Source organism: Ochotona curzoniae, unplaced genomic scaffold (assembly GCF_017591425.1).
Source record: "Ochotona curzoniae isolate NIBS_2020 unplaced genomic scaffold, NIBS_Ocur_1.0 contig_2318, whole genome shotgun sequence".
Classification (NCBI taxonomy): domain Eukaryota; kingdom Metazoa; phylum Chordata; class Mammalia; order Lagomorpha; family Ochotonidae; genus Ochotona; species Ochotona curzoniae.
This window is the reverse complement of record NW_024465419.1, coordinates 10,088,572-10,113,445: the sequence shown is the minus strand read 5'-3', so window position 1 is coordinate 10,113,445 and position 24,874 is coordinate 10,088,572. Positions and strand designations below refer to the sequence as shown.

The 24,874-nt window shown below is 52.7% G+C and overlaps 1 protein-coding gene across 1 annotated transcript; it reads left to right on the top strand.

Moving 5' to 3' along the window:
- Window positions 1–6,469: 6,469 nt before the first annotated feature.
- On the top strand, window positions 6,470–21,217 carry GDF6 (growth differentiation factor 6). Its single transcript, XM_040972722.1, has 2 exons — window positions 6,470–6,872; window positions 20,238–21,217. Exons 1-2 carry the CDS (start codon window positions 6,470–6,472, stop codon window positions 21,215–21,217), a joined length of 1,383 nt encoding a protein of 460 aa, XP_040828656.1.
- Window positions 21,218–24,874: the final 3,657 nt, after the last annotated feature.

Sequence of the window (24,874 nt, the reverse complement as noted above, 5' to 3'; positions counted from 1 at the left end):
TAGGATGGGCTCAGTTATAAATAAATAAATATTTTAAAAATTGGTCATTTAAATAAATTAAAATTGACCACTAAAATAAATAAATCTTTTGTTTAAAATTGAGACTTTTAGCAATGCAAAAAGTGTGCAGTTCAGTGTTATTAAGTACTTTGTTCTTGCGCAACTGTGGCTATCTCCAGCCATCTCCAGAACATCTTCATTCCCCCAGATTGAAAGCTTGTACCAATTCAAGGCAGATTCTGCAGATGCCCCCGACTCTCGCCCTGGTCCTGGGAAGCCTGTTTCGCTTTCTGTTTTCTGTCCCTGTTTTTGAGACCAATGTGTTATAGCTTGTAACTGTGGTGTTCCATCGTCTTACCACTCCAGAAACCAAAGCTTTTTAACACAGATTTTTTTTTCAAATTCTTAAATCCCATGTTTATTTCATTTTCCAGTGAAATTTCAACCATCGCCCAGAAAATGTTCACTTAATTAATTCTAAGTGTGTAGGCAAGAAATTTGAGTTTACTTTCGGGGATTCCTAGGAACAAACACATTGAAGTAGTATTTTTTTTTCCAAGTTCATGAGGTTAAATGGTCGCATTGATCATTTCTATTTGATCTGAATTATACTGAAACTAGGCAAAGCTTATGTGTGCCCAAAGAGTAACACAAAATACATGAAGCTACTATTAAAATGGCTGAGAAGGCATTTGACAACTTTGGTCAGTTGAGTAGGCATTGCAGTGTGCAGACGAACTACCTGGTGTCTTGACAAACAGACCAGAGATTTATGTAGCTAGTTCTATTTAGAGTTTTGAGGCAAAACTGGATTGATAATTCAACAGTACATGTGACCTTCTCCGTGCATGTAAATAAGCCCCAAATTTGAGGCCCCCTATTTTCCCAGAGCCCCAGTAAATACCCCTTTAACTGCGAACTCATGCAAAGTAGCCATGTGCTTATAATTATCCAAACACTGTAGATCCCCTGTGTGAAATTCACCTCTTTATTGCTTCTATTTTAATGTTTACAAAGCTAGTAGTAATTTTTCAAACCAAACCTGATGCTAAACAGGAAAGACAATTTCCTTTATGATGGTAATTTTCTATGCAAGATTTGGTGAGGATAAGTCATTCCTAGGATGTAGTCATCTTTGCTCTCAAGCATCCTGTGTGCTCCTCCGAGATGCTCTTCCTCGTTCAAGTACCCCAACACCTATCAGCAAAAACCGCAATGTGTTTTCAATCTAGAATATTTGGACAAACATAAAACACAGAATCATTACAGAAGAAAACCACGTCAAATCATTACAGAAGTGTTGCCACAAATTCACAGTGAAATACAGTAAACGTCTGCTGTGTGCTCCAAACTGCCTTTTTAAAGAAGTTGTTTTAAAAGGAAAAAGAACTATGAAGAGACTATAAAAGCTAAGGTCAAATTTTAAAAACGAAGTCCAGAAGATGAAACCATTAGGATGAACAGAAAATGCTATCTAAAAAGTCTGAATAATGGATTAATTAATGGCCACAACACTTATCTATATCTGTGATAAAGAATTAACACATTGCTGTCTAGAGTCACAGAAAAGCTGGGAGGACACAGATTCATCTCCATCTGCGGCGAGATACACTCCAAGTAGGAGGTTTTGAGTGTAGTTAGCCTGAAAGTGCCAGCGCGGGTACTCTGGGCCCCAAGTTAGTCCTCTGTGTGTTTGAGCATCGAGCACACCTATATTCCACTTTATTCCCGTGCACTTTGTGTCTCCCTTTCTGGTTTGAAGCAGCCTCCATCCCTAACCTGTTTTAGAGAACAGGCCAAATAAGCCATATCTGGCTTAATAAAGTCTGTAGGCAATTAAATGCACCTGGTTCTCTTGGAGAATGAAAATTGTTTGCTCATTAGGAAGGAGAATCAATAATTTGAGAACAAAATTGCATACTGTGCACTGCCTTTACAGCCTTCTTTTAAAAATCAAAGTATTTCTGCTAGTTCTTGGCAGGTAAGTTGCTCCCTGCTCATGGTATCAACCAGGGCTCCACAACAGCGTCCCCAGGTGCTCGTTAGCTCAGGGATTGCTGAATCCCAGCCCCAGGCGGTGTGACTCCGCAGATTTGGAGAAAGGCTTAAGACGTGTTTTCAGTGATGTGCGTGCGTGCTGCTGATCTGGGGTCACACTTTGAGAAGGCCTGGTGTTAGCAAACCATAGCCTGGCTGGGCATCTCTAGGCCCTGCCGTGGAATTCCATCCTCCCAAGGAATGTTCTGTGCTGCTTTCAGTATCTGGAAATAGATCTCTAGTTCTGTGGCCATCTCGAAGCTGTCATGCTGGTGGCAGTGGTGGGAACACTCTGAAGTTGGGATCTCATTCTGCTGGACTGACGGTTCTGAAGCCCGGAGATTCTTTCGGGTTTCACACAAGGGGACGGAAGCCCAAGAACTTGGACCCTCCTCCACTGCTTTCCCAGGTGCATCAACAGGGAGTTGGATCTAAGTGGGATGCTGGGACTCAAACCAGCTACCCCTATGGGATGCTAATGGCGTTTCACCTGTTACCTCACAGTGCCGGCCCCAGCGTGGCTTTTTCTTTCTTTCTGTCCTCTTCCTCCATTCCCCTGAAACAAACAGATCCCTCCCATTTTCTCCTGGTGCTTGATGTCATACGTTTTCAATCTTGACCACTCTTTGAAGGACACTGATCAAAACTCTAAGCCAATAACGTACATTATTTCAAAGGAACTTTAAGTTAAAAGTGGTGATTTAAGATCGTCACAGGGCAGGCCCAGCGCAATAGCGTGGTTAAAGTTCTCCCCTTGAACATGCTCGGATCCCATATAGGTACTAATCCCGGCAGCCCGCTTCCCCTCCAGCTCCCTGCTTGTGGCCTGGAAAGCAGTGGAGGACGGCCCGAAGCGTTGGGACCCTGCACCTGCTTAGGAGACCCAGAGGAATTTCCTGGCTGCTGGCTTCGGATTGGCTCAGCTCCAGCCGTTGTGGCTGCTTAGGGAGTGAACCATGTGACGGAAGATCTTCCTCTCTGCATATCTCTCTTTCCAATAAAAATAAACAAATCTTAAAAAAAAATCAAAATTTATATTAAAAAGTCACAGGGCATTCTATTTGCTTTTAATTTTATATTTCCCGACAGAAAGACTCCTCATTTGAGGTTTTTGTTGTCAAATGCTACATACACCAGTTTACTAAATTTATGCAAATACAGTGATGTCTTGCTCAATTTTGAAATCCATTTCCAGTGTTTTGGTTCTCTACATGTAATTCACGATGTATCCACAGGGGGGCAGGAGATACCACACTGCACTGGTGTCTGAAGTTACACCTACTTGGGTGGTTGAAAACTCTCTCCAGGAAAAGAATTCTTAGTCCATTCTACAGTCCAGTCATTCTCAACTTCCCTCCAGGAAGTTTTACTCTTCTTAAACGTTCTTCTAAGTAAAAGATACTAAAGAAGTTAATACTAGACTGAAAACCTAAAATCTGAAGCAATGTTTCAAAGACTTATGATCTTGTGTGTTCTAAAAGCAGATTTCAACTTGTTTATTCTTTGTGGCTTTACCAAACACACACACCGCAAAGGTCTTAGTTTGGGATTCTTAATATTGAGATGGGGTCTAATTTAAAGCACACACTTTATACCCTCCTACGCATCATTGGGCTATTTATTTATTTATTTTTCTCATATAGGGAATGTATTGGCTTAGGAGCGCAAGTAAGTCCTGGTCCTTAGTCCTGGCTGCGTTTTTAACAAGCCTGAGAAGGTTCGGGGGCTCCCTTCCACTGGGTTTATACCTCTATTTCCTCCAATGCAATTTCATGACAAGAGCATCCAGAACTTTCCTCAGGAGGACCTGGGGCTGGCAGCCAGGAGGGAGGGTGGTGTCTACACAGGATGGCCCTGAAGGACAGCCGACCCCTTCTTGGTAGTCTCTGTCCCTGGGTCCCCCGACGCAGGCCACTGCAGGTCATCCCCAGCCAGAGCAAGGCTGCTTCCTGTTTACCTGCAGTAGATGACAGTGCTGTGATGGAAGGCAAACAAGCAGGGCTGCTGGGGGGGAGAGCGGGAAACGGGCGTCCTGGATGGACAGAGGATCCGAAACTATGAATCATCACTAACCAGACACCACGCTGATAAAATTAAAATACTGATAACACCAGCCACAAGTGCTCATTTCCCCCGAGGGAAGGGACGGGCACAGAACTCCCGGGAGTGGGACAGGCCTCCCAGGACTGATTCTGGACCTGTGGACGTGCGCAGTCAGGTGCACCGCAGGTCAGCTCAGACTGTGTGTGTCCCGTGGCTGGCAGGTGCACAGAGAGGCAGACGCTGGCCAGGAAGAAAATGCGGCGTTGGGGGTGTGTGGCTTCTCAGAGGAGTGGGGAAGGCCAATAGACAAGGGGCAGTAGGAGACGGAGGACAGACAGCAAAGTTGGCAGTAAAAACGTGAAAGTGACAAGCAGGCAAGGTAGCCTGTATCCCCCTGGGTTGCCACACTCTGAACGGGACATATGCATAAATCCTAAAGGAGGAATGTCAGGGAGTCCCCTTGGGCAGGCATCGTGATTTCCTGTAGAGGCTACACTGCGGGCAGACAGTCTTTCTTTCTGTTCCATTTCCCTTCACGCAGTGGAGCACAGAGAAAGAAAGGAAGGAAGAGTTATAATAAAAACCTTCCAGTCTGAGGATGCAGAACCCGGAACAACCCTGAAACCAAAACCAGGGTGTGTCAGCAGGGTTGAGAAATGGGCCAGATGAGTGAATCCACGGGGCATGGAGAGCGTAGCCAGGCTCAGTAGCCCAGCGGTGAAGGGGTGAGCAGGCCAGGCTGCAGCAGTGCGACCTTGGACCTCCGATGGCCCCCGGTGCAGCTGGATCACTCAGCACTTGTCTCAGGTTTGTCATGAAGATAAAATGAAAATGTGTCACACTGGCCCACACCCAGGTCCTCGGTGGTGGTGGTAGTGGTGTGTGTGTGTGTGTGTGTGTGTGTGTGTGTGTTGGGGAGCGTTTTCCCTGTCTGGGATAGAGGTCTCAGCCATCCCTGTCTGCCAGTCCTCGCGGTGAGTGGCCTTGGGAAAGGCACTTCTCCCCTTTGTGTCTTTATCGGTGACAAGAGGCACGTGCCAACCTCACAGAGTAGAGGCATTTCCCGAGGAGGGTGCGCAGGGGAGCCCGCGCCCAAGCAACACGTCCCACCCCCAGCAGTGTGGAAGCCCCCCTGGCCGGCGGTGGTCTCCCTGCGCCCGGGCCCCCCGGGACTGAGCGGGACAGTGGGCAATGAACACAGGCCCGCGGGGTCCAGGGCTAAGATCCGGGAGGCTGGCGACGGGGTGAGGCCCGCCTGAGAAGAAACAGATAGAGAAGGGGAGGGGAGGCCGGGCGCAGAGGGGTGGGGAGACGGCGAAGGACGAGAAACGGGGCGGGGGGAGTGGGGGCGGCCGCGGTCGGACCGCAGAGCGAACTTGGGGGAGGCGGCAGCGGGTGGAGAGAGGGGGCGATGGAGCGATCGGGGGAGCGGGCTGGGGACAGGCCGCGGGAGGGAGAAGGCTCCCGCGAGCAGACCCCGCCGAGCAGGCGGCGGCCGCAGCCGGCCTCCCGGAGAGCCAGCCGGGGCCTGCAGGCGAGTGCGGCGGCTCTCAGCCTCCTTCCCAACTCGTGGCCTCTGCCTGACCTCGAGGATCGGGTGTAGACGCCCGTCTTTGTGGAGAGCGGTGCCCCTAACCGAGCGCCAGGGGGCCGTTCCGCGCCGGGCCCTTGCGCTCCGGAGCTCCTCCCGGCTGACGCTTCCCAGGCTCCGGGCTGGCCCTCGAGAGGGAGCGAACGGCCGGCCCTGGCGCTGGCGAGCACCGAGACGAGGTACCAGCACGGGCCCGGGAGCCGGCGCCTGCTGCTGCTGCTGCAGGCCGGCTCTCGGTGACGGGGACGTGGGGAGGGGAGACCGCCGCGGGCTTCCTCTGCAGGGCGAGAGCGGAGAGCCCCGCGGCGGGGGTCCCCGAGAGAGAGCCCGGGACTCCCCGGGGCTGTTAGGCTAGGGCACCCCGGCGCGCTGCGGGGCCGGTCCGGACTCGGCGGCCCGCGCGGGACGGCCGCACTCGCCTCCTCCAGGGCCGGCGCGGCTCTCGGCGCCCGCAACCCCGCGCGCGTCCCCAAGGGGCGCTGCGCCCTCCCCGCCGACACCGGCTCGGCGCTGCCCCCCTCTCCCCACACCTCGGGCCAGCACCGCCCGGCCTCCCCTCCCGCCCTCCCTCTTCTCCTCTGCCCTCCTTCCCCTTCCCCTCCCCTCCCGGCGAGGGGCGGGAGGGGGCGTGGCGGGCCCGGGGTTTGTGTGGCTGGGACCCGGCTCCTCGCACTCGGAGTCCGCCCGAGGAGCCGGGCCCCGGCCGCTGTCCAGCCGCTCCGAGTCCTTAGCGCCCGGTGCTGCCGCCGTCGCCGTCGCCTCTGTCGGGGGCGGGGGAGACGCAGCCGCAGGCTCGCCATGGATACCCCCAGGGTCCTGCTCTCGGCCGTCTTCCTCATCACTTTCCTCTGGGATTTGCCGGGTTTCCAGCAGGCTTCTATCGCCTCCACGTCGTCGTCCGCCGAGCTCGGCTCCACCAAGGGCGTCCGGGGCCGCAAGGAAGGGAAGATGCCTCGGGCGCCGCGAGAGAATTCCACGGCCCGGACGCGCCCGGAGCGCGAGGAGCCGCGGCCCGAAGACGAGCCCCAGCGGCGGCGAGAGCAAGAGCCGTCCGGCAGGGGTCCGCGCGTGGTGCCCCACGAGTACATGCTGTCAATCTACAGGACTTACTCCATCGCCGAGAAGCTGGGCATCAACGCTAGCTTTTTCCAGTCTTCCAAGTCGGCCAACACCATCACCAGCTTTGTAGACAGGGGACACGGTAAGTGGTGAAGTAGGCGCAGGCCCCCTCCCGCTGCAGCTCGGCGGCCGCGCGCTGCTCCGGCTGGAGGAGGCTGCGGGGTGTCAGTCGCCTTTCCGCCCGGCACACCTACCTCCCCTTTGCTCGCTTTCAAAATTGTTTTACTAAAACCCGGATTAAATTTTCCAGTGTAGATGCAGATTTTTATTCCAGCCTGCAACCCTCTCTTCCTCGCTCCGGTCTGTCCCCTCTCCTTTCCATCTCGCTCTTGTCTTACGCAGAGGGCTGCGGGGTGGCCGCTCCGCCGGCAATCAGAGGAGAGCACTTGGGGCGGCTGGTAGATGACCTGGACAGGAGTGGGGTCGGGGCGGGGATTGCGGGAATCCGCATTTCGGGGTCCGGGGTTCTGCGAGGATGCCGGGTGCAAGGTTGGAGCTGCACGGGCCAACAGGGCGGGCCCAGGGGTGGGCCTTGGGAAAGCTGGTAACTCCAGCCGGCCCCTCGAGTCCCGCCTCCGAGGAGCGACTCCGCCGGCAGCGTCCGGCAGTGCCTGGCTCGGGAGCCCAGTGTGGGATCCTCAGCCTGGCCACAGCTAAGCACCCTCAGGCCTTTTTATTTACTTATTATTATTGTTGTTGTTGTTGTTCCCCCTGCCCTCTCTCCACCCACACCCCCCAGTGTTGCGCTCCCTGCGGCTCCGAGGCCACAGCCCGAGTCATTTGGGCAGAGGCAGCCGTAGCAAGTGTCGGGACGGGCCGGAGAAAGGGACTGCTGGGTTTTGTGCGTGCTTCAGTCTCAAAGGTGCGTGGATATATGCCCATGCACCTTCTTAAACAGGCAGCGCTTCTCTGTTTGCTTCTACCATCTGCTCCTGCTTCACCCCTGGTCCGGGAGCCGGTGCCTGGGTGGGACGTATTTGCGGAGGCCCCTGGCCCCTTCCTTCTCGCCGCGAGCGTGGGTGCATGGCGTGGTCTTAGCCCTCCAGGAAACCTCGCTCTCCCGGATCTCAGAAGCTGGAGAGGGTATGGCAGGCGGTAGAAACTCAGTTCCTCCAGAAGAGGGTCAGTAATAGGAAGGCCTCAGGAAAGAAAAGGAAAGGGAGTTAGGAGGAGGAGAGGAGCGGCGACGAAGCTGGAGATTTAGGCAGCTACTTGCTCTCTATCCTCTTAGGCTCGGCTCGCGCGCGCGCGACCTTGGCGGGTTTGCAGCCTCCCTCTTCTAGGCCGGTAGGAGCGGAGTCAGCCGGGAGTCTACGAGCTGCCCCACCTACCACCTTTGCTGACCGTGTTGGCAGGCTAACGATCTGCCCAGTAGCCATGGGCTCTCCCAGGTCCTGGCCTCTACTTTTCCAGTGGCCTTCCTGGAACGCGAGGTTGGCGTCCAGGTTGCGCCGGTTGCCGCCGCCGCCCGAGGTGAACGAGGTGGGGAGCTGCTGAATGCGGGGAGAGGGGCGGGAAGCAAAATCCATGCCGAGCATTCCTTGATGATTTTAGGACCACCGAAATCACCTTGGCCAAGAAATGTGGTTTCTAGGTCCACCCCCACCCCTGTCCGTGTCCGTGCCCGCCGCGCAGCTCGCCAACTCCTTACCCCGGCCCCTGCGGGGCTAAGGTCGCGCTCTCTAAGCCTTCTGTTAATCGTCTGCCTCCTTTACTACCCTCACGGGAGCAGAGGCTCCTAAAATCTCCTAGAAAACGGTTAGAGACTCCTTCCCAAGAGAAAAAAAAAAAAAAAAAAAAAAAAACAGCGGTTTAGGCAGGCTGGTAGTGGGGCGTTCATTTTCCTTGCCCCGGAGGAAAGTGGTAGGACTTTCTAACTTCCTCCACCCCTCCCGCCCTCAGCGCCCAGCAGGCACCCCCATACTGGTTCTTGGTGCCCTGCGACTTTGGTACAGGGCCAAGGGAACTTTGGGGATCTGGCGTAAAACTGCTCACCTCGCTGGCCCTACCACCCCTCCTCCCTACCCCCTACCCCCGCACCACTCTGCGAGTCGAGACTCGGAGCGCGTGAGGTAGAGCAGGGATTGGCAGTGAGCCCCATTTGCTGCTGTTGCTGCAGGTGATGGTGGTTGTGGGCATCTCTGTTCGCGGGCCAAGATCTCCAGGCCAGGAGGACCGAGATCCGGCTTCAGCCCCAGAATGCGGTCCAGGGCTGGGATTGCTAGCAAGTCACAGCCGAGGAGATGCGGTGCTACCACCACCTGCACCAAGGTCTCCAAGGCCAGGTCTCCTCCACCCCTCTCCCCTACCCCCGTGCCCGGATTCCCAGAGGTCTTGAAGAAAAGCTACTTGTGCTTTGCGAAGGCGCTGCGGCTCGGGGCACGACGCCGCCGAGGGGGCAAAGCAGTGCGGGGCGGCGGGCGGGAGGGGCGCGCAGAGCGGCCTGGGCGGAGGGGGGTGCAGGGAGGTTACTTTGCTGGCTGCAGCCCCAGCTTGATAAAGGGAAAGCCTCACTTTCCCTCTCACTGATTTTGATTTGATGTGTCACCGGCGGTGACCTCGGGCTGGACCTTCCGGGGCTTGCTTAGCATCGGGCCCCTCATTGGAGTGTTTCAACTCAGCGATCTAATTGAAGGCTCATGTCATAACACATCAAACGGTGTCTAGTCTCCCGTGATGGAAGGGACCCGCTAGCCGCGCATCCCCAGCTCCTGATGAGAATTTCCGCCCCTCTCACGTGGGGGCCGTTAGCAGCGCCAAGCGCCCCCCCTTCAGTAACCCTTCCCCCACCCCTCCAATCCCTTGTAGCTGAGGCTAAGAGGAAAGAGAAGGAACCGACAGCCTAGGCTGGCCCCATTTGGCTAACTTGGCGTCCTGCTTTGGAGATGTTCAAATCGCCCAGGAGAGTGCAGGCTTGGCTCTGAGTTGCTGGGCGGGGTAGGGAGAGGGAGGGAAGGGGTCCCTCAGAGGGAGGAGCAAAGAAAGATTCTCCAGTAGCAAGTGATTGACGTCTAGGGTTCCTAAGCCGCTTTGCCTTCCTTTCCAAAGATTGCTCTGAAGTCCAGGGCTGAGAGTGAGGACACTCCAAATGAATGGAAAGCTGCGCAGCTCTGCCCTACCCCACTCCTTGACGCTTCCGCACGCCGTCCTGGAGGAGAACGCTTGCATTTCTTTGTGCCTCTTTTCATTCACTTTGCTCTGTGGGCACCTAGGAGGCCCAAACTACAGTCTGTGCTGCAGTCGGCTACCCGATTAACTTCATTCTCGCAAGAGTTGCTCAAGAGTGCTGTAGTCACCTGCTTCTAAAGAAAATAGGTTAAGCAAATTCTCACAAGGTCACACAGCTATGAGGGAGAGATGACACATCACTCCAGGTCCCACGTGCTTCTCTAGGGCATTGGATGGGTGAGGTAAGGGGCGAGGCCGTTTCTAAAGGATGGTAGCAAGAAACAAAGTCAGAACAAAGAACAAGGTCTGATATCTTCCTTAGTCTCTCAAGACGCAGTGAACAGTTCAAGTGCAAGGCTGCAGTTCAGAGTCTGCATGTGTACTATGGCTTGCTTCCTGCTCGACTCATTTCACTGGAGCACAAACCATTTTATCTCCCATCCTTGCAGATGCCTCCCCTATGCCATTTTAAGATGGTGCTAGATCCATCAGAGGAAGTGTGTGCAGGTGTGTATTGTCGCCGTCATTGGGCCAGAGTGGTCCAGGCTGCATATAGTGAAATTAGATTTAGCTCAAAAAATTCTGTTTAGAAGGGCACTAGAACTGGGGCCCTGCACCCCCAGCCTGGAGATCCAGGAAAGGGAGATAGAACGTCTCTGAATTCTGAGTTCTCTCTCTGAGTTCTCTCTCCCTCTTTTGTTATTTTTTCAATAGTGCTCTAGGAAAGGAGGCAGTAAGGAGCAGATAAAAACCAAAACGAGATGGGAGCGTCCTTCAGAGACCGGGCGCCCTAGAAACGACTCTGGGGGTAGCTTGCCCTACTTGTTTGTTGGCTTCTCTGATTACCTTAGACTGGCCATTGCTGTGGGGTAGGGCAGGGACCTTGCGGGAGGCAGCCCGCGGAGGGGAGCGCGCTGGAATAGCCGCAGAGTTCCCTTGCGGTTGAAATCTGGAACGTCGCGTTTATGCAAGGCAGCAGGTTTCTCGGTGGACCTGGGCGCAGAGTGGGGTAATAAACGCAGCAACGCTCTTGCCCGGCTCCTGTTGTCGTTGGCAAACGGAAAATGAAATATAAGCAAGGAAGTATTTTAATGGGGACGGAGGGAATTCACAACTGTTAATTATTTGGTGACCTTGTATTCGATTTGTTTGAGTCCCTTATAAAAACACTAATTCAGACCAGACGGCCAAGTGAGGAAGCCCGGCAGAAGGTTCCAATCTAGGCTTTATTTCCCCGGAAAGAGGGGGACAGTTTTGGAAAAAGGCTGCTTCAGCCGTCGAGTGTGCGTCTGCGAGGCGCGTAGGCGTGCCCGCCGGCGCGGGATTTGCACCGCACTCCAGGTTCTCGAGACTCCGCCAGCCGCGGCGAGCGGAGGAGGATCCCCGCGAAGGTCCTGATTGGAAATTTGCTCTGCTTTTCTAGTTGGGACGTAGAAGACATCTTCAAGGGCACAAACCAACCCCTTTCCCATTGGTTTCTTAAATACCGGGTGGTGCCATCCCCATCGCTACGGTGTTAGGGGACGCCATACAGAGAAAAGTAACACACACACACACACACACACACACACACACACACACACACACACACACGTTTTCTGCAACGAGAGTGGCAAAATAGTTTCCTTGGCCAAACCGACTCACCGGAGGAGGAAGCTGAGCGCCTTCTTCCGCACCAGAGGGTCTCAGGAGTTGCACCTTGCCGTTGCTGGGTGCAGCGGAAAGGGATCGGAAAAAACGTGCCCAAACCTCCTGGAGGTTTCCATCATAAAGGGGCGGGGGAGGGGGTAGGCAGGGAGATTTATCGAAGTCGCAAACTGCGACAGGCCTTAGGAATCCCTCCCCAGCTTTCAAACTGAATCTAGTTCCCCCTTCGGATCAGACGAGGAGAAGCATCGGGAACCCAGCCGGGCTCGTGGTCGCTGCGTGGCGGGAGGGAAGCCCTAGCGCCACCTGCGCTCTTCCACGGGTGCCCCAGGGTTCCCACGCATCTCCTCCAAGTGTTGAGCCTGCGGAGCAGGGAATAGGGAAGAGGGTCGGAGAGAAATGTAGAGCAAAGAGAACTCCGTGTTCCCACCCTACCTGCTGTGTGCCTGGAAGGAGGGACCCAATAGAGTCACTGAACAAAACCTTGAGGGTTTTTAAGTAACAATAAATGCTTTATTCATTTTATAACCCCTGGGGTACTGAATAACCCGGAGGGGAGGGAAAGGGGAGTAAGGAAAGTTGAAGGTGGATGCGTGGCGCCTAACCATTGCTAGGTATAACCCACCCAGCCACCACCAAGTAAGCCCTGGCTGTTTATTTTTTTAAGTTTAATACCGGTTCAACGGTGGCTCCTGTTTACAGGAGCTAAACAACCCTGGTAGGCCTAAACGCTTCTGAGGTTGCGGCTCTCGGTCTTCCAGGACCGGCAAGCACTGCTGGGAATCCTAAGGTTGGGTTTGTTTGGGGGAGCGGAGGTGTGAAAACCTGCCCTGAACCTGAGTTGGGAGGCGCGAGGACGCAGTTCCCAGCAAGGCGCGCACCTAGGGGCGTGGCAAAGCTAGGGAGCCCGACAGTGGGCGTGCTAGAGAGGGAAGGGCGGGCCCTGGCCTAAGTCAAGCTTGGGCCAAAGGCAGCAACAGGGGCCGCGGGGCAGGTTGACTTTAGTGGGAGGTCGGGGATCATGCTGAAATAACGCGGAAATCGGTGCCCCAACTCTGAAACTCCGAATCCGGGCTAGTTGGAACAGCGCCTCCCCAGCTTGCTTGCAGACCGCGGCTTCGACTCTCCGGGCGGAGGAAAACTGGAAGAGATACCGGAGGGTGGCTCTAGGTGAACACCCACAAATCTCTCTTGGTTACTTTTTTTTCCCAAGACAGACCGGGGTGCACGCCGCGGAGCCAGCCGCTAATGGTGAGCGGTTCTTCCCAGATAGACCACCCTCCCCAACCCCGCGCTTTGAAGGGACACATCGCTGCGGTGTCTCCCGCGCTTGACTCCTGGTCTCCCAAACCTTCCCGGGTTCCTGCCTAAAACGCCCATCCCTGGTTGTAGAAGGGAACCCTCCTAAGCCTGCATCTTTTCTCCACTTCCAAGTTCTCTAAACCCGCGGCTGGGTCACGTTTCAGCCCCGACAAGGATGGTGTGGCTTCCACCACTTCACACCCTCCCAAGAGGGTCTTGGGTGATGCTACAAGTTAACCGTGCAAGAAAGGTCGCCTGCGGGACCGTGTCGGGTCCTGGCCTAGCAAGGCTCGCTCCAGGGCAGGGACCGCAGTAAGCGGAGGATACCCAGGGGCGGGCTGCACGAGCTCGGTGCAAAAACTAAGAGGGAGGCTCCTCACCCCGAGCTTGCTGTGATGTCAGATTAAGATTTACATTGCTGTGGCCCAAGAGTCCAGGGTGGGACTGAGGTGTTGCCCGTGAGCTGCCCCCAGACTCGATGTTTTTTCTCTGGCTTTCCTGTCGCTCAAGAGGCAGCTAGGAAAGTTTCCCATTTAGATCTGTGGCAACCAATTTGCCAAAGAATCTGTTTCATTCTGTTGAGACAAAAGGTGAAGCCTACTGGCTGTACTCAATTGGGGGGCGGGGGGCGCTGGCTTGACTGCTCCTGACAACTGTGTGGAGGGGAGGCTCCGGCCCATGCACTTCAGTGTTGTCCTGGCTGGGGGAGAATGGGGAGAGATTTCAAGGTTTTCCAGTCTTAATCGTTTGCTTTCCATTGAGTGCTAAGTTAAGCGCTGACACGGATTTTTCGGCAAGATTCAGGAAGAGTGCTAGATGTGCTCGGGGGACTACAAGGTTCCTTTGGCTTTTGGGAAACAGAGAGAGAGAGAGGATAGAGAGAACAGAGAAAGAGAGGCAGAGAAATGCAGGGCAAGCCACAGGAAAAGCACAGAGAAAGAGAGAAGCAGGATCAGTGAATGTGTGGCAGGAAGGTCCACCCCTGCACCTTCTGCACTGACAGGTGCTGCAGCCACACATGGCCTATTGGAAGGTGAAGATCGGCAACACTGGTCTCTTATCTCACACTTGGGACTAGATCTGTGTGTGGATGGTGCCCTCACAAAAGGGCATCATCAAGCAGGGCTGTGTTCAGGTGTCTGCGGGCTGCACCTGCCAGCACATCTACAAGCACTGGCTTGGAATCTCTGTAGCAGAGGGAACCTTCTTGAAGTGGAGGTCACAGTGGCAGTGCAGGAGGTACAGTGGTAGCTGACATAGCATTCCGGGACTGAGAAGTGCCCCTGATTTAGGTGTGTGATTGCAACCCCTAAGGACCTGGATGAGCAGGAACTCCGTGTGCCTACTTTTTTCTTGACCTGCACTGCCCAACGATGTCCCCTGACTCACTTCTGAACATCTTGGGAAAACTGGGCCCTGTATCCTCAAAGGAGCAGGTGCTCAAGTGTGTCCTTACCTTGGGATGGAGGTAGTTACAATAATACTGGCTTCAGGGACTACTCTGAGTGCTGGCTCTGATTTTCACAGCAGATAAAGCCAGTGCTCTCATTTGACAATTGGGCACAGGAGGCTGCCTCCCCAGGTCACTTAGCCACTAAGTCACAGAGCAAAATTCATATGTATGCCTCTAAGACGCTAAGCACCTCTGTTCAATCCATGTGGGGGACAGTGACTAGCATTTACATCCAGCAGTTTTCCTGCACTCCTGTCTCCTGGCAGAGGTCTATGCATTTTGCAGCAGGTGAGAAAGTTTTGCAGCTTATCCCTTTCCAAAGTCCAGTTGTTGGCATTCCTTCAGTTCTACTGATGTGGAAGTAAGCACTCTTGGAGATTGGAGACTGATAAAGAAGGAAAGAACTTCTGAGGGTTTCTACCAGGCACAGAAGTCTGGGCCTGGGCTGGGAGCTGCCAGCTGCAGCACTTGCCGTCTTGGGTAAGTTACTCTGAAGCTCTGTGTTTTCCTTCCCAGTGATGCCCTTCTTGGGTGTGGCTTGGGATGCTTATGTATGTCATTGCAGTTAAAGTGACTCTGTGCAGCACATAGTAACTCCCACACCGGTATTTGCTATTACAATGATTGTGTTGGGTGGTCAGGCAAGAGCTCTTGGGTGCAAGGAGTAGCACCCTGAAAAGTGTGAACTGTGTGTCTTGCTCCTAAATGCACACTCAGATGAAATGTGATTGAATTCGAATGCAATTGGATTCGAAAGACTGGGGTCTGACTTGTAGGGAGTGCATCCTTGACAGGATGCCCAGATCACTGTGTTTGAGGGGGAGCAGTAAATAGTGAAAGTACAGATTATCCAGAGTGGAGTGGGTGGTGGTTCATTTGTACTCATCAAGTACACCTGGCTCTATTTCCCACCTGAATATTGAAGCCGAGAGATCCAGCTGAGACTTCCAAGCTTGGAAGGCTTTCTTCTAGCAAACAGGGAATCCATTTCACTTAGTGTTGCACTGTTCTGAAACCACAGGTCCCCTCTTGCACCACTGCCTAATCACGATTTTGCTCAAAGAACCCTAGAAGTTGGGACTTTCAACAGCTTTGTCCCTTCCTAGTTGTAAGACAACAGGCAAGTTAGTGCCAACCTCAGATACTTGCCCTGAGAATTCAGTGAAAGAGGCTATCATGCATCCCATGACCTTAAATGCTCAGTGCTGCTGTTATCTACAACTCAAGGAGGCTCAGCTATAAAGACATTTGAAGTTTGCTTTGTAAAAACAGGTAGTTATCCGTAGCCATGAGGATGGGATGAGGATCTGAAAGCACAATGCCTCTTTAGGCTTTTTGAGTGGTTGCCTACAGTAGGGTTGCCTAGTGAGAGTCTGTCTGTGCCTTCCAAGGAAGTGAGTGGAAAGTGAGGCTAGGCAGCTGAAGGAAGATGCCTGGCACTGCTAGATGCCTGTCCTGTAAGTCACCCAGGATCACTGGGAACTCAGAGGATACAAACATTAGGAACAGGGAGGAGTGAAACATCTGGGAGCTTGGAATGTGAACGGTCTTGCAGGTTGGGATTGCTGGAGCCGCCTGTGCTAAAGGATAGAAAATCTAACTAGCACCCTCAAGAGGAACCTTGAACTGTGCAAACCTGTCCCAGGGATAACTTGGGACAAATGAGGTGCTGGGCTTTTTTCCCTTCCAATCATAAGAAGCTCTAGGTTTTTTGGAAACCACCTCCTGGCTGGCCCACAGGAGCAGCCTCCAGTAGGAGGCATCTGGGTCAGCCCTGGAGAGGAGAATCCTGCAGTGTGTGCAGTTCCCTTGTGGCAGTCTTCTTATGTTCTAGGGAAGTAGTCAAGGACATCTTTTCCTTTCCATTCTGATGGTTGCATTACTAGCTCCCAACAGCCAGGGTTTACTTTTCCAAAATGGGTTTGCTTTTCCAAGTCAGTGATTTGTAGCTTCTTTATCCTCTTTCTTTCCTCCTATCTCTGCCCTCCTCCCAGGCAACGAGGTTAAGCAAATCCAGCATATGCAACTTGAAAGATTTATACTGCTAACACTCTGCAAACACCAAATGAACTGGGGTGTGAGCTGTAACAAGCCAGGCTGATGTAAAGTGAAAACAAAATGAACAGCTCCCTCATGTAGCACTGATCACTTCCAATTTCAATTAAATCCTGTATCCAAAGCACAGGATTCATTTCTAGGGTATAAGAAAGCACCACAGAATTTGAAATGAAAAATGTGTGTTTCTAGTCACGGGAGGGAGGGCCACTGTAGGACTTCAATTCTCACCAACACAGGACTGAAGTTGGGAGGCAGAGTGAAGAGCTGCTTCCGCCCCGCAAGTGGTGGACCATGGCAGTTAGGCCAGGCTTCAGGAAGCCAAGTCAGCATTTGAAATACCTGTAGGGTCACAGTACGTGGTGCCCTGTGTAGCTCTCAGGTCAAGGCCTCCCTCTGGGCTGTGTCTGTGATGCCTGGCTCCAGAACAGGTCCAGACTGGTGGGGAATGTGCTCTGTAGGTGGAGTTGCACAAAGTGGTCACCTTCTTCAGCCGTCTGTTTAGGGGATAGGGACTCCAGGATGCTGAGAGAGAAAACATGTAGTGGGATGGAAAGAAAAACCTAGAAGTGGCTCTGGGGCCGGGGTGGAGCTAAGGAGGCTGGTGACTTAGTCTGCTGGTTACTGTATTAGATCCTACTCTGGGTCAGGAGCTCTGGAAGGTCTTGCTTTGACTCCTTCAGTAGAGACCTGCCCCACATTCTGGGGCATCCAAAAAGCCCAAGGGCCATGCCTACCTAAATGAGAGATTCTAAAAATGTGTACCTTGTATTGGCAGACTCAGCCTTACTTGGATTCTTATGAGTAAGGCAAATTTTGGGGTGTGCCCATACCTGTGGGGAGGCCCAAGAGGATGCACGTCTTTATTAAGTCCTTTCCCCTGCTGATGCTGCAGACTGAGGGACCATTTACAAGTTGAGAGGCTTTGAGAACTCAACCTACTAAGCAAAGCTCGGTACCTGGGCCACATCATTTCTTGCTTTCATTATTCTGAATTAACTTCCAGGCTCTGGACCATTTCTCTTGGGTCTGTCTTCCCCATAGAGGACTGCACTTCTAACATATGCACCTGTAGGCCTGGGGAGTTTGGGTCTGTAAGTTGGTGTCCAAATGCATGCCGGCAAGGCCCCTGGGAAGAGTGGGGTGGAGCCTGTGCAGGGTTAGAAGGGTGCATGGTGGAAGCCAAAGTTCCATGCACACTCGTGCCCAGAGCCCTGGAAAGGATCAGAGTGAGGCAAAGCTGTTAGATCCTCAGAAACCCCAAGGCTGCTCTCTCTGCAGAGGCAGGCTTCAGTGCTGTCTTCAGCACTGTGCAGACCAAGCAGTTACGAACCCACACGCAACCATAATGATCATAAATAATGAAAACAAATGCAGGCCGATCTCTTTACATTGCTCTAGAGACAAATGCTTCAAACATTATTGCCTGGTGTCCTCCAGCCCCTGACAGAGTCTCCAGAGCTGTGTTAGCAGGGGCAGAAATGATTTCCTAAGGATGCCTGGCTACTATTTCTAATAATCCCTGCAAATACTGTTTGGATTAAAGCCCTTGCTCTGGGCACTCTCAGTTATTTTAAGCCCCAGTACCTGGACCAAGGTGGGGGAAGCAATGGAGCTCAGGGTCTACTTGCCTCAACCGTGGAATTCAACAGCTTCAAGTGTAGATCTCAGCCTTGGTACTTACTAGCTGCCTAACTTGGACAAATGACTTCATGGCGATTTTCCTTTCCCATCTGTAAAGTTAGCAACAATCCTTGCAAAACAGTACCTACTTTATGAAACTGTTCTATGAGTGTGGACTTAGAAACACATCAGCTGTCACACCATTCAGTAGATGCGGCACATCTCCGGTTTGGGGAGAGGTACAAAGTGGTGGAGCCCAAGGTGACAGGTCCGGGAGATCTGGGCGTTGGCTGATCATTGTCACTCACAGGTTCCTGTCAAGAAGGAAAGTGTCCTGAATCCCGCCACCTCCTCTCTCTCTTCTTGCTCTGCCCCCTCCCCTGATTGTTAACGTGACCCTGGTCGTTTCGAAGGCCTTGCCTTCCATAAATCAACTGCCTCCAGCAGCTTTTCCCTTTTCACCTCTCTAACCCTTCCCATGGCTCCATCTCAGGTCGGGGCATGTGTGTCAGAGGCAGGCAGCCGGCTCTGCTGTCAGCCAGGAGAGCCGCCCGGGTGTGGCTGGGGCTCCAGAGCCCGTGCCCCCGGGCTACATCTGGATAGCCAGCGAGGGTCGCTCGGCACTCCAGTGACACTTTTACTATTGAAATCGACCTCAGCTTTACTAGCTTCTGGGGGAAAGCTGGGGGGCTGTGGGGATTTTTGTATTTGCTGGGTTGTAAATATTTTATGGGAAGGCAGCCCAGAAAAAAAAAAAATCTGGTGAGCTTTGTGCCTTGCACACCGAAGTGGGGTTGGATTCATGTACAAATGTGTCAAAAAAAAAAAATCCAGCTTTATCTTGATCCTGAACAATTGGCCTTGAATTAAAAAAATCAAAAAACCGCTACCTCCCATGTATTTCCAATTTCATTTTTCCCCCCTCACTTGCAATAAAAAGAAATTACCTTTAGGATTAGTTGACAAGTAAGAGAATTCCTGATCCAGGGTTGGAGGAAGGTGGTGGCAGTGATGGATTGAGTGTGTATGTGTGTGTCCATGAGTCCGGGCTTGCACTCTTCCCTTGCTGGGTACATCCAGTTCTTACTGACTGCAGGCTCTTCTCAGTGGAGAGATGTCTGGTTCATTTGCTCCCTCAACCCCTTGTTTTGGAAAGCTTCATTCACTGTTGTTTGTTGTTAAATAGTTACTAAATTGCAGGAAAGGAGTTGTACAGGAATTTTCCCTTCCATCTGCTTTGTTTTGAGCCTGGAAGTCTCAGCAGAACTGCCCGATGGACAGCGGGTGTTTATCCATCGAGTCAGTTTTCAGCAGGACTGCACCTTGAAATCATCTTGGGGCTTAGCAAACCAACAACCACCACCAACAAACAAAAACCGCCGGCCCAGGTCCTGCCCTTCGATGTTGATGCAATTGGCAGAAAAACACGGGTAGTTTTTAAGTTCTCCAGATGGATCCAATGGGTAGCCAGAGAGCGGCTACTGCATAAGTTCTCGTTTGCTGACCCACTTGTACTGGACTAGATCTGGTCTGGCTTTAGGCGCCAAGGCAAGTCAGATGGATATGACCTCCTCCCAGCGTTCCTGGGCTGGTGGAGGGGGTGGGGATAGAGTGTTGCTGGCCAAGACAGGCCACTAGGGAGACAAACGAGTCAATTGTAGATAATACCAAGTGTCGGGAAGATAATAAACCAGGATCCCGCGATAGTGACAGAGGAAGGTTACTTTATATCAGGGTGGTCAGGAATGGCCTCTCGGAGGAGGTGACATTTGAGATGGGAACGAAGAAGGAGTTAGTCGACGGGAGGTCTGGGGGCGGGCGGGGGGCGGGAATCTCAGCCCAGGCTCACGACCACAAAGGGGCATGTTAGTGGTTCCTTGTCCCTTGGGTGAGCCCCAGGAGAACGCCCCCCACCGCTGCCCCACCTGCAGCCACCAATTTCTGCTCTAGGAGTCTACAGCTAACCTGGTGCGCCTCCTCCCCGTGCCCTGCACTGGCCCGGCAAGGAGCTGAGAGGGTGGTCAGGCCCCAGGCCACCTTAGCCGGACTCCCCGGGTCGGCCAGCTTCACTCTGTCCCTTCCACCCCTCCCCCGCCCCGCCACTCCCTCCCAGCCCTTTTCCTCCTGGGGGTGGCCACAAAGCACCGGGCTGATCTCCCCCTTAAGTGAAACTGACTGTAATTATTTTTTATCTCGCAGACGATCTCTCGCACACTCCCCTCCGGAGACAGAAGTATTTGTTTGATGTGTCCACGCTCTCAGACAAAGAGGAGCTGGTGGGCGCGGAGCTGCGGCTCTTTCGCCAGGCGCCTGCAGCGCCCTGGGGGCCTCCGTCCGGGCCCCTCCAAGTGCAGCTCTTCCCCTGCCTTTCGCCCCTGCTGCTGGACGCGAGGACCCTGGACCCGCAGGGGGCGCCCCCGGCTGGCTGGGAAGTCTTCGACGTGTGGCAGGGTCTGCGCCACCGGCCCTGGAAGCAGTTGTGCTTGGAGCTGCGGGTCGCGTGGGGCGAGGCAGAAGCCTCGGAGGTCGAGGCGCGCGAGCCGGAGTCCCAGCAGCTGCATCAGCCACCGCCGCCGCCCCCGGACCTGCGGAGTCTGGGCTTCGGCCGAAGGGCGCGGTCCCCCCAGGAGCGCGCCCTGCTTGTGGTATTCACCAGATCGCAGCGCAAGAACCTGTTCGCCGAGATGCGCGAGCAGCTGGGCTCCGCGGAGGCCGCGGGACCCGGCGCCGGCGCAGAGGAGGGCTCCAGGACGCCGACGCCGGGCGCCCCGGACGCCGGACCTTGGCTGCCCTCGCCCGGCCGGCGGCGGCGGCGCACGGCCTTCGCCAGCCGCCACGGCAAGCGGCACGGTAAGAAGTCGAGGCTGCGCTGCAGCAAGAAGCCTTTGCACGTGAACTTCAAGGAGCTGGGCTGGGACGACTGGATTATCGCGCCCTTGGAGTACGAAGCCTATCACTGCGAGGGCGTGTGCGACTTCCCGCTGCGCTCGCACCTGGAGCCCACCAACCACGCCATCATCCAGACGCTGATGAACTCCATGGACCCCGGCTCCACCCCACCTAGCTGCTGCGTGCCCACCAAATTGACTCCCATTAGCATCCTGTACATTGACGCGGGCAACAACGTAGTTTACAAGCAGTACGAGGACATGGTGGTGGAGTCGTGCGGCTGCAGGTAGCGGCGGTGCCTTTCACGCCGCCTAGTCCTGGACGCAGAGCACGAGTGACAGCAGAGAGGCGGAAGAGGAAGCTGGCCTTGCAGGGGCCTGAAAGTAGGGGTGGGGTGGGGTGGGACAGCTTGGACAGGGAGAGCGGGGGTAGGAGGTGGGAGAGGTGGCAGCCCGGTGGGCCCAAACCTTCCACCTGCCAGCCCCCCAGAGCGAGGCGGATGTTCACACCTTGCCTGGTCACCCTGGAAAAACAAGTCGAAGAGGATTTTATTGTTATTGTTGTTGTTACTGTGGTTTTGGATAACTTGGTGTGTCCTGCAGGTTTTGTTGGGGGAGAGGAGACGCGTACCTGTTTCTCAGCTTCTCCACGGATTGAGAAATGATGGGCTTTGAAAGGGAAGCCACGCGGGAAGAGGAATCATCTTGGACCAGCGTGGCTTTCTAGTTATGTCAGGAGACTGAATGTCTTTCTGGCCCAGTCACAGCCTGTGCTTGGTGACCTCCAAGGGAGCGAGTGTTAGAAAGAAAGGGGAGTTGGAATGGGAGATTACCCTTCCTGCATTGTGTCCACGGGTTGACCAGGTGTGGCCCGCAGCTTCTCCAGTACCGCGGACACTCCCAGCCCCTTTACCGGGGCATTCTCTGGAGGGAGAAAAGGATCTGGTATGGCTGGAATGACAAGAATTAGTCCATAGGGAGCCCCCTGAAGGATAATGAGATACCACCAGCGCTGCATCTGACAGAGGGCTGACACTGGGGTGCGGCAGCCCCGGCCAGCAGCGTGCCACCCCAGAGCCCTTTGTGATGCCTGTTTCCAATTGGTTTCCTTAAGTAGAATTTACCCAAACCCAGACATCCCTTTCTGAGCGGAAGATGATTCCCTCCTTCCCCCACACCCCATTTTTTTTTTTAAGTAGGAATAAAGAACTGTATAATTAAAGTAAGAAGAAAGGAGGTAGGTGGAGGGACTAAGACCCCAGAAGCAGATGGGCCACAGAGCAGGGCAGAGAGTGGGCCTCACGGGAGGGTGGGAGTGCAGGGACAGGGCAGGACGAGGGGAGGGGAAGCATGAAAGGGGACACGAGGCCCAGGTCTCTGAAGTTTCTTTAAAATCTGTGTTCCCTCCCCTCTCTCTGACATTCCTGAAAGATTACCAGCCAGCAATAGCCCAGGGCTCCCCCAAAAGAATTGTTTCAGTTTGTAATTACCAGTTAGGCAATGTTTTTAAAACTTAGTAATGAGAAACTGTGAAAAGAGCCAAGTGTTACTTGGGGTGGGAGATGGGGAAGGAGACCAGGGTGGGTTTCAGGAGGCAGAAGGCTGGGCAGAAGCATCCATTCTCAGGTGGTGGAGTCCCTGGGCTTCCCCAACTGGCTCCAGTAAATACTTTGCCAACGTGGACCAAAAGTAGGCCCTTCCAAGTGCGCGTTTCCTCCTCATCTTTGACCATGAAATGGTAAATGGTTTCAACAAGGGAACTTGTAATAACCATTAGGAAAAAAAAAAGTTCTGTTTGCTCCTAAGTGCTTTTGCTCTCTCCCAATCTAAACCCGATACTTTTTTGGTTCAGAGAACTATGAAGAAATGGTGGGAATGAGAATAAATGCTAATATAAAATGCTGAGTTAAAAAAAAAAGACTTGTCCAGGAGAAATAATTTAAAATGCACATTTGCTTTGGATGCACTGTTGTTCTGTTAAGGCTGTATATATTTGTTTATTTAAGGTAATGAAAGCGCAAAGAGGAAGTGGATGGCATGCAATTCATCTTAATGTACAAAACATTATATGCACTCAAATGTTATAATTTCTAATATTTTTAAAGTTTATATTCGAGTTGTACAAAGTCGAGCATTAATCGGATATTTCATTCTTGCATAATGTTATCATTTTCTTAAATATTATTGAAAAATTTTAAGCCTGTCGAATGGAGAGTTTTTTTAAACTGTCTACCTCAGTATAATACAAGTATTTACAACACTAAGTTACCAGAGGTCAATGAATATTCAAGGCATTTTTTTTTTTTACCGTACACCCTTCGTGGATGGTACTCAACCTAATACTATATTATTAAACTGATTTTTTCCCTCAATAACAGCCTGGTTTATATGGATCTCTCTCTCTCTCTTTTTTTTTTTTAAGATTTATTTATTTTTATCACAAAGCCAGATGTACAGAGAAGAGGAGAGACAGAGAGGAAGATCTTCTGTCCAATGATTCAAGCAGCTGCAATGGCTGGTGCTGTGCCGATCTGGAGCCAGGATCTAGGAACTTCTTCCAGGTCTCCCACGCAGGTGCAGGGTCCCAAAGCTCTGGGCCATCCTCGACTGCTTTCCCAGGCCACAAGCAGGGAGCTGGATGGGAAGTGGAGCTTCCGGGATTAGAACCAGCACCCATATGGGATCCCGGGCGTTCAAGGCGAGGACTACAGCCATTAGGCCACGCTGTCGGGCCCTATATGGATCTCTTTAGCAAAATCATTTTCTCTAGGAATTCTTGTCAGTTGCATTTTGTTTCCGAAATGGAACTAAGTGTTGGGATGGGCACAGAGTGCTTTAAAAATTCATCCTGGAGAGTGTTGGGCTTCTCTAGAACTCTGCAGTAACTTCTTTTGCCATGACATTTTCCTTTATCAGATTAAAGGCACGTCATTTTTGGTGGCTAGAACAGTGTTTCTGAGCCTGTATCTCGTCCCAGCATCTCAGGAATTCACATAGGAATTGGGTTATTTCTTACTTTCTGTAACTTCTGTTGACCTTTCTGGTGCCCTGGGATCTGAGGATGCAAAGTGTTTTTCTGTTTGTTCACTTCATGTCTTTTTTAAGTGTGGGGCTGAGTGCCCCCCTCATGTCAGGGATGATGTTGTACATGGGTGATCTCATGTAAACGTGTCAGAAATGCCAAGACAGAGACAGTATTACAATTCCCATTTCATAGAAAAAGAAACAGAGATGCAGACTTGGAGAAGCTGCCGGTGGGCATCTAGCCAGGCAGTTGCAGGATGGAAGAGAAGTAAGTTCTTTTACACCTGGACCCAGAGGAGGTAACTAGATCAGCTACCTGAGCTCTGCTGATTCCCTAAATGTCAGGTGGGGATCTACAGTGCAACTGCCACTGAGGCCACCAGCCTGGCTTTGTAGTTGTGGAATCTGGGAATTGTGACCACTAGGCTGAAGGGTGACTAATACATGAACATGGGTTGCAAAATTCAGTGAGCTCTGTTACCAGCTGGCCCTAGGGGAAGTAAAGGTCATTGTTGGTTTTTGGCAGGCTCATTACACTTGGCTGGGGGTGGCTTGAGTGTGATTCTTGAATTCTTTTACAAATGGGTTAAATTTCCAGAGACTGGATTAGTGGACTGTTGGAGATCAAGACTCTGTTTCCCATGGAAATTACATTCATTTGAGTTTCCAAATAATTTTACAAATAGCTTTATTTACTTTATTTGTTAAAATGGAACATTGTAACAAAGTACCTTCAAATCACAATTTGTTTTTCAAAAGTTTTTGAATTTGAGGGAAAGCAAACGAGAGAGACAGACTCAAAGAGAAGGAACTTCCATTGACTGGTTCCTACGATGGCCAAGGCTTGGCTGAGGCTGAGAAGCAGGAACTCGGCCAACATCTCCCACATAGATGGCAGGGACCCGGTGCCTGGGACCGTCACTG

Bases quoted from the DNA above. Each gene is read 5' to 3' on its own strand.
- GDF6 (XM_040972722.1), top strand. From the start codon at position 6,470: ATGGATACCCCCAGGGTCCTGCTCTCGGCCGTCTTCCTCATCACTTTC. The intron at 6,873-20,237 runs GTAAGTGGTGAA...TTTATCTCGCAG, and splicing joins CTTTGTAGACAGGGGACACG to ACGATCTCTCGCACACTCCC.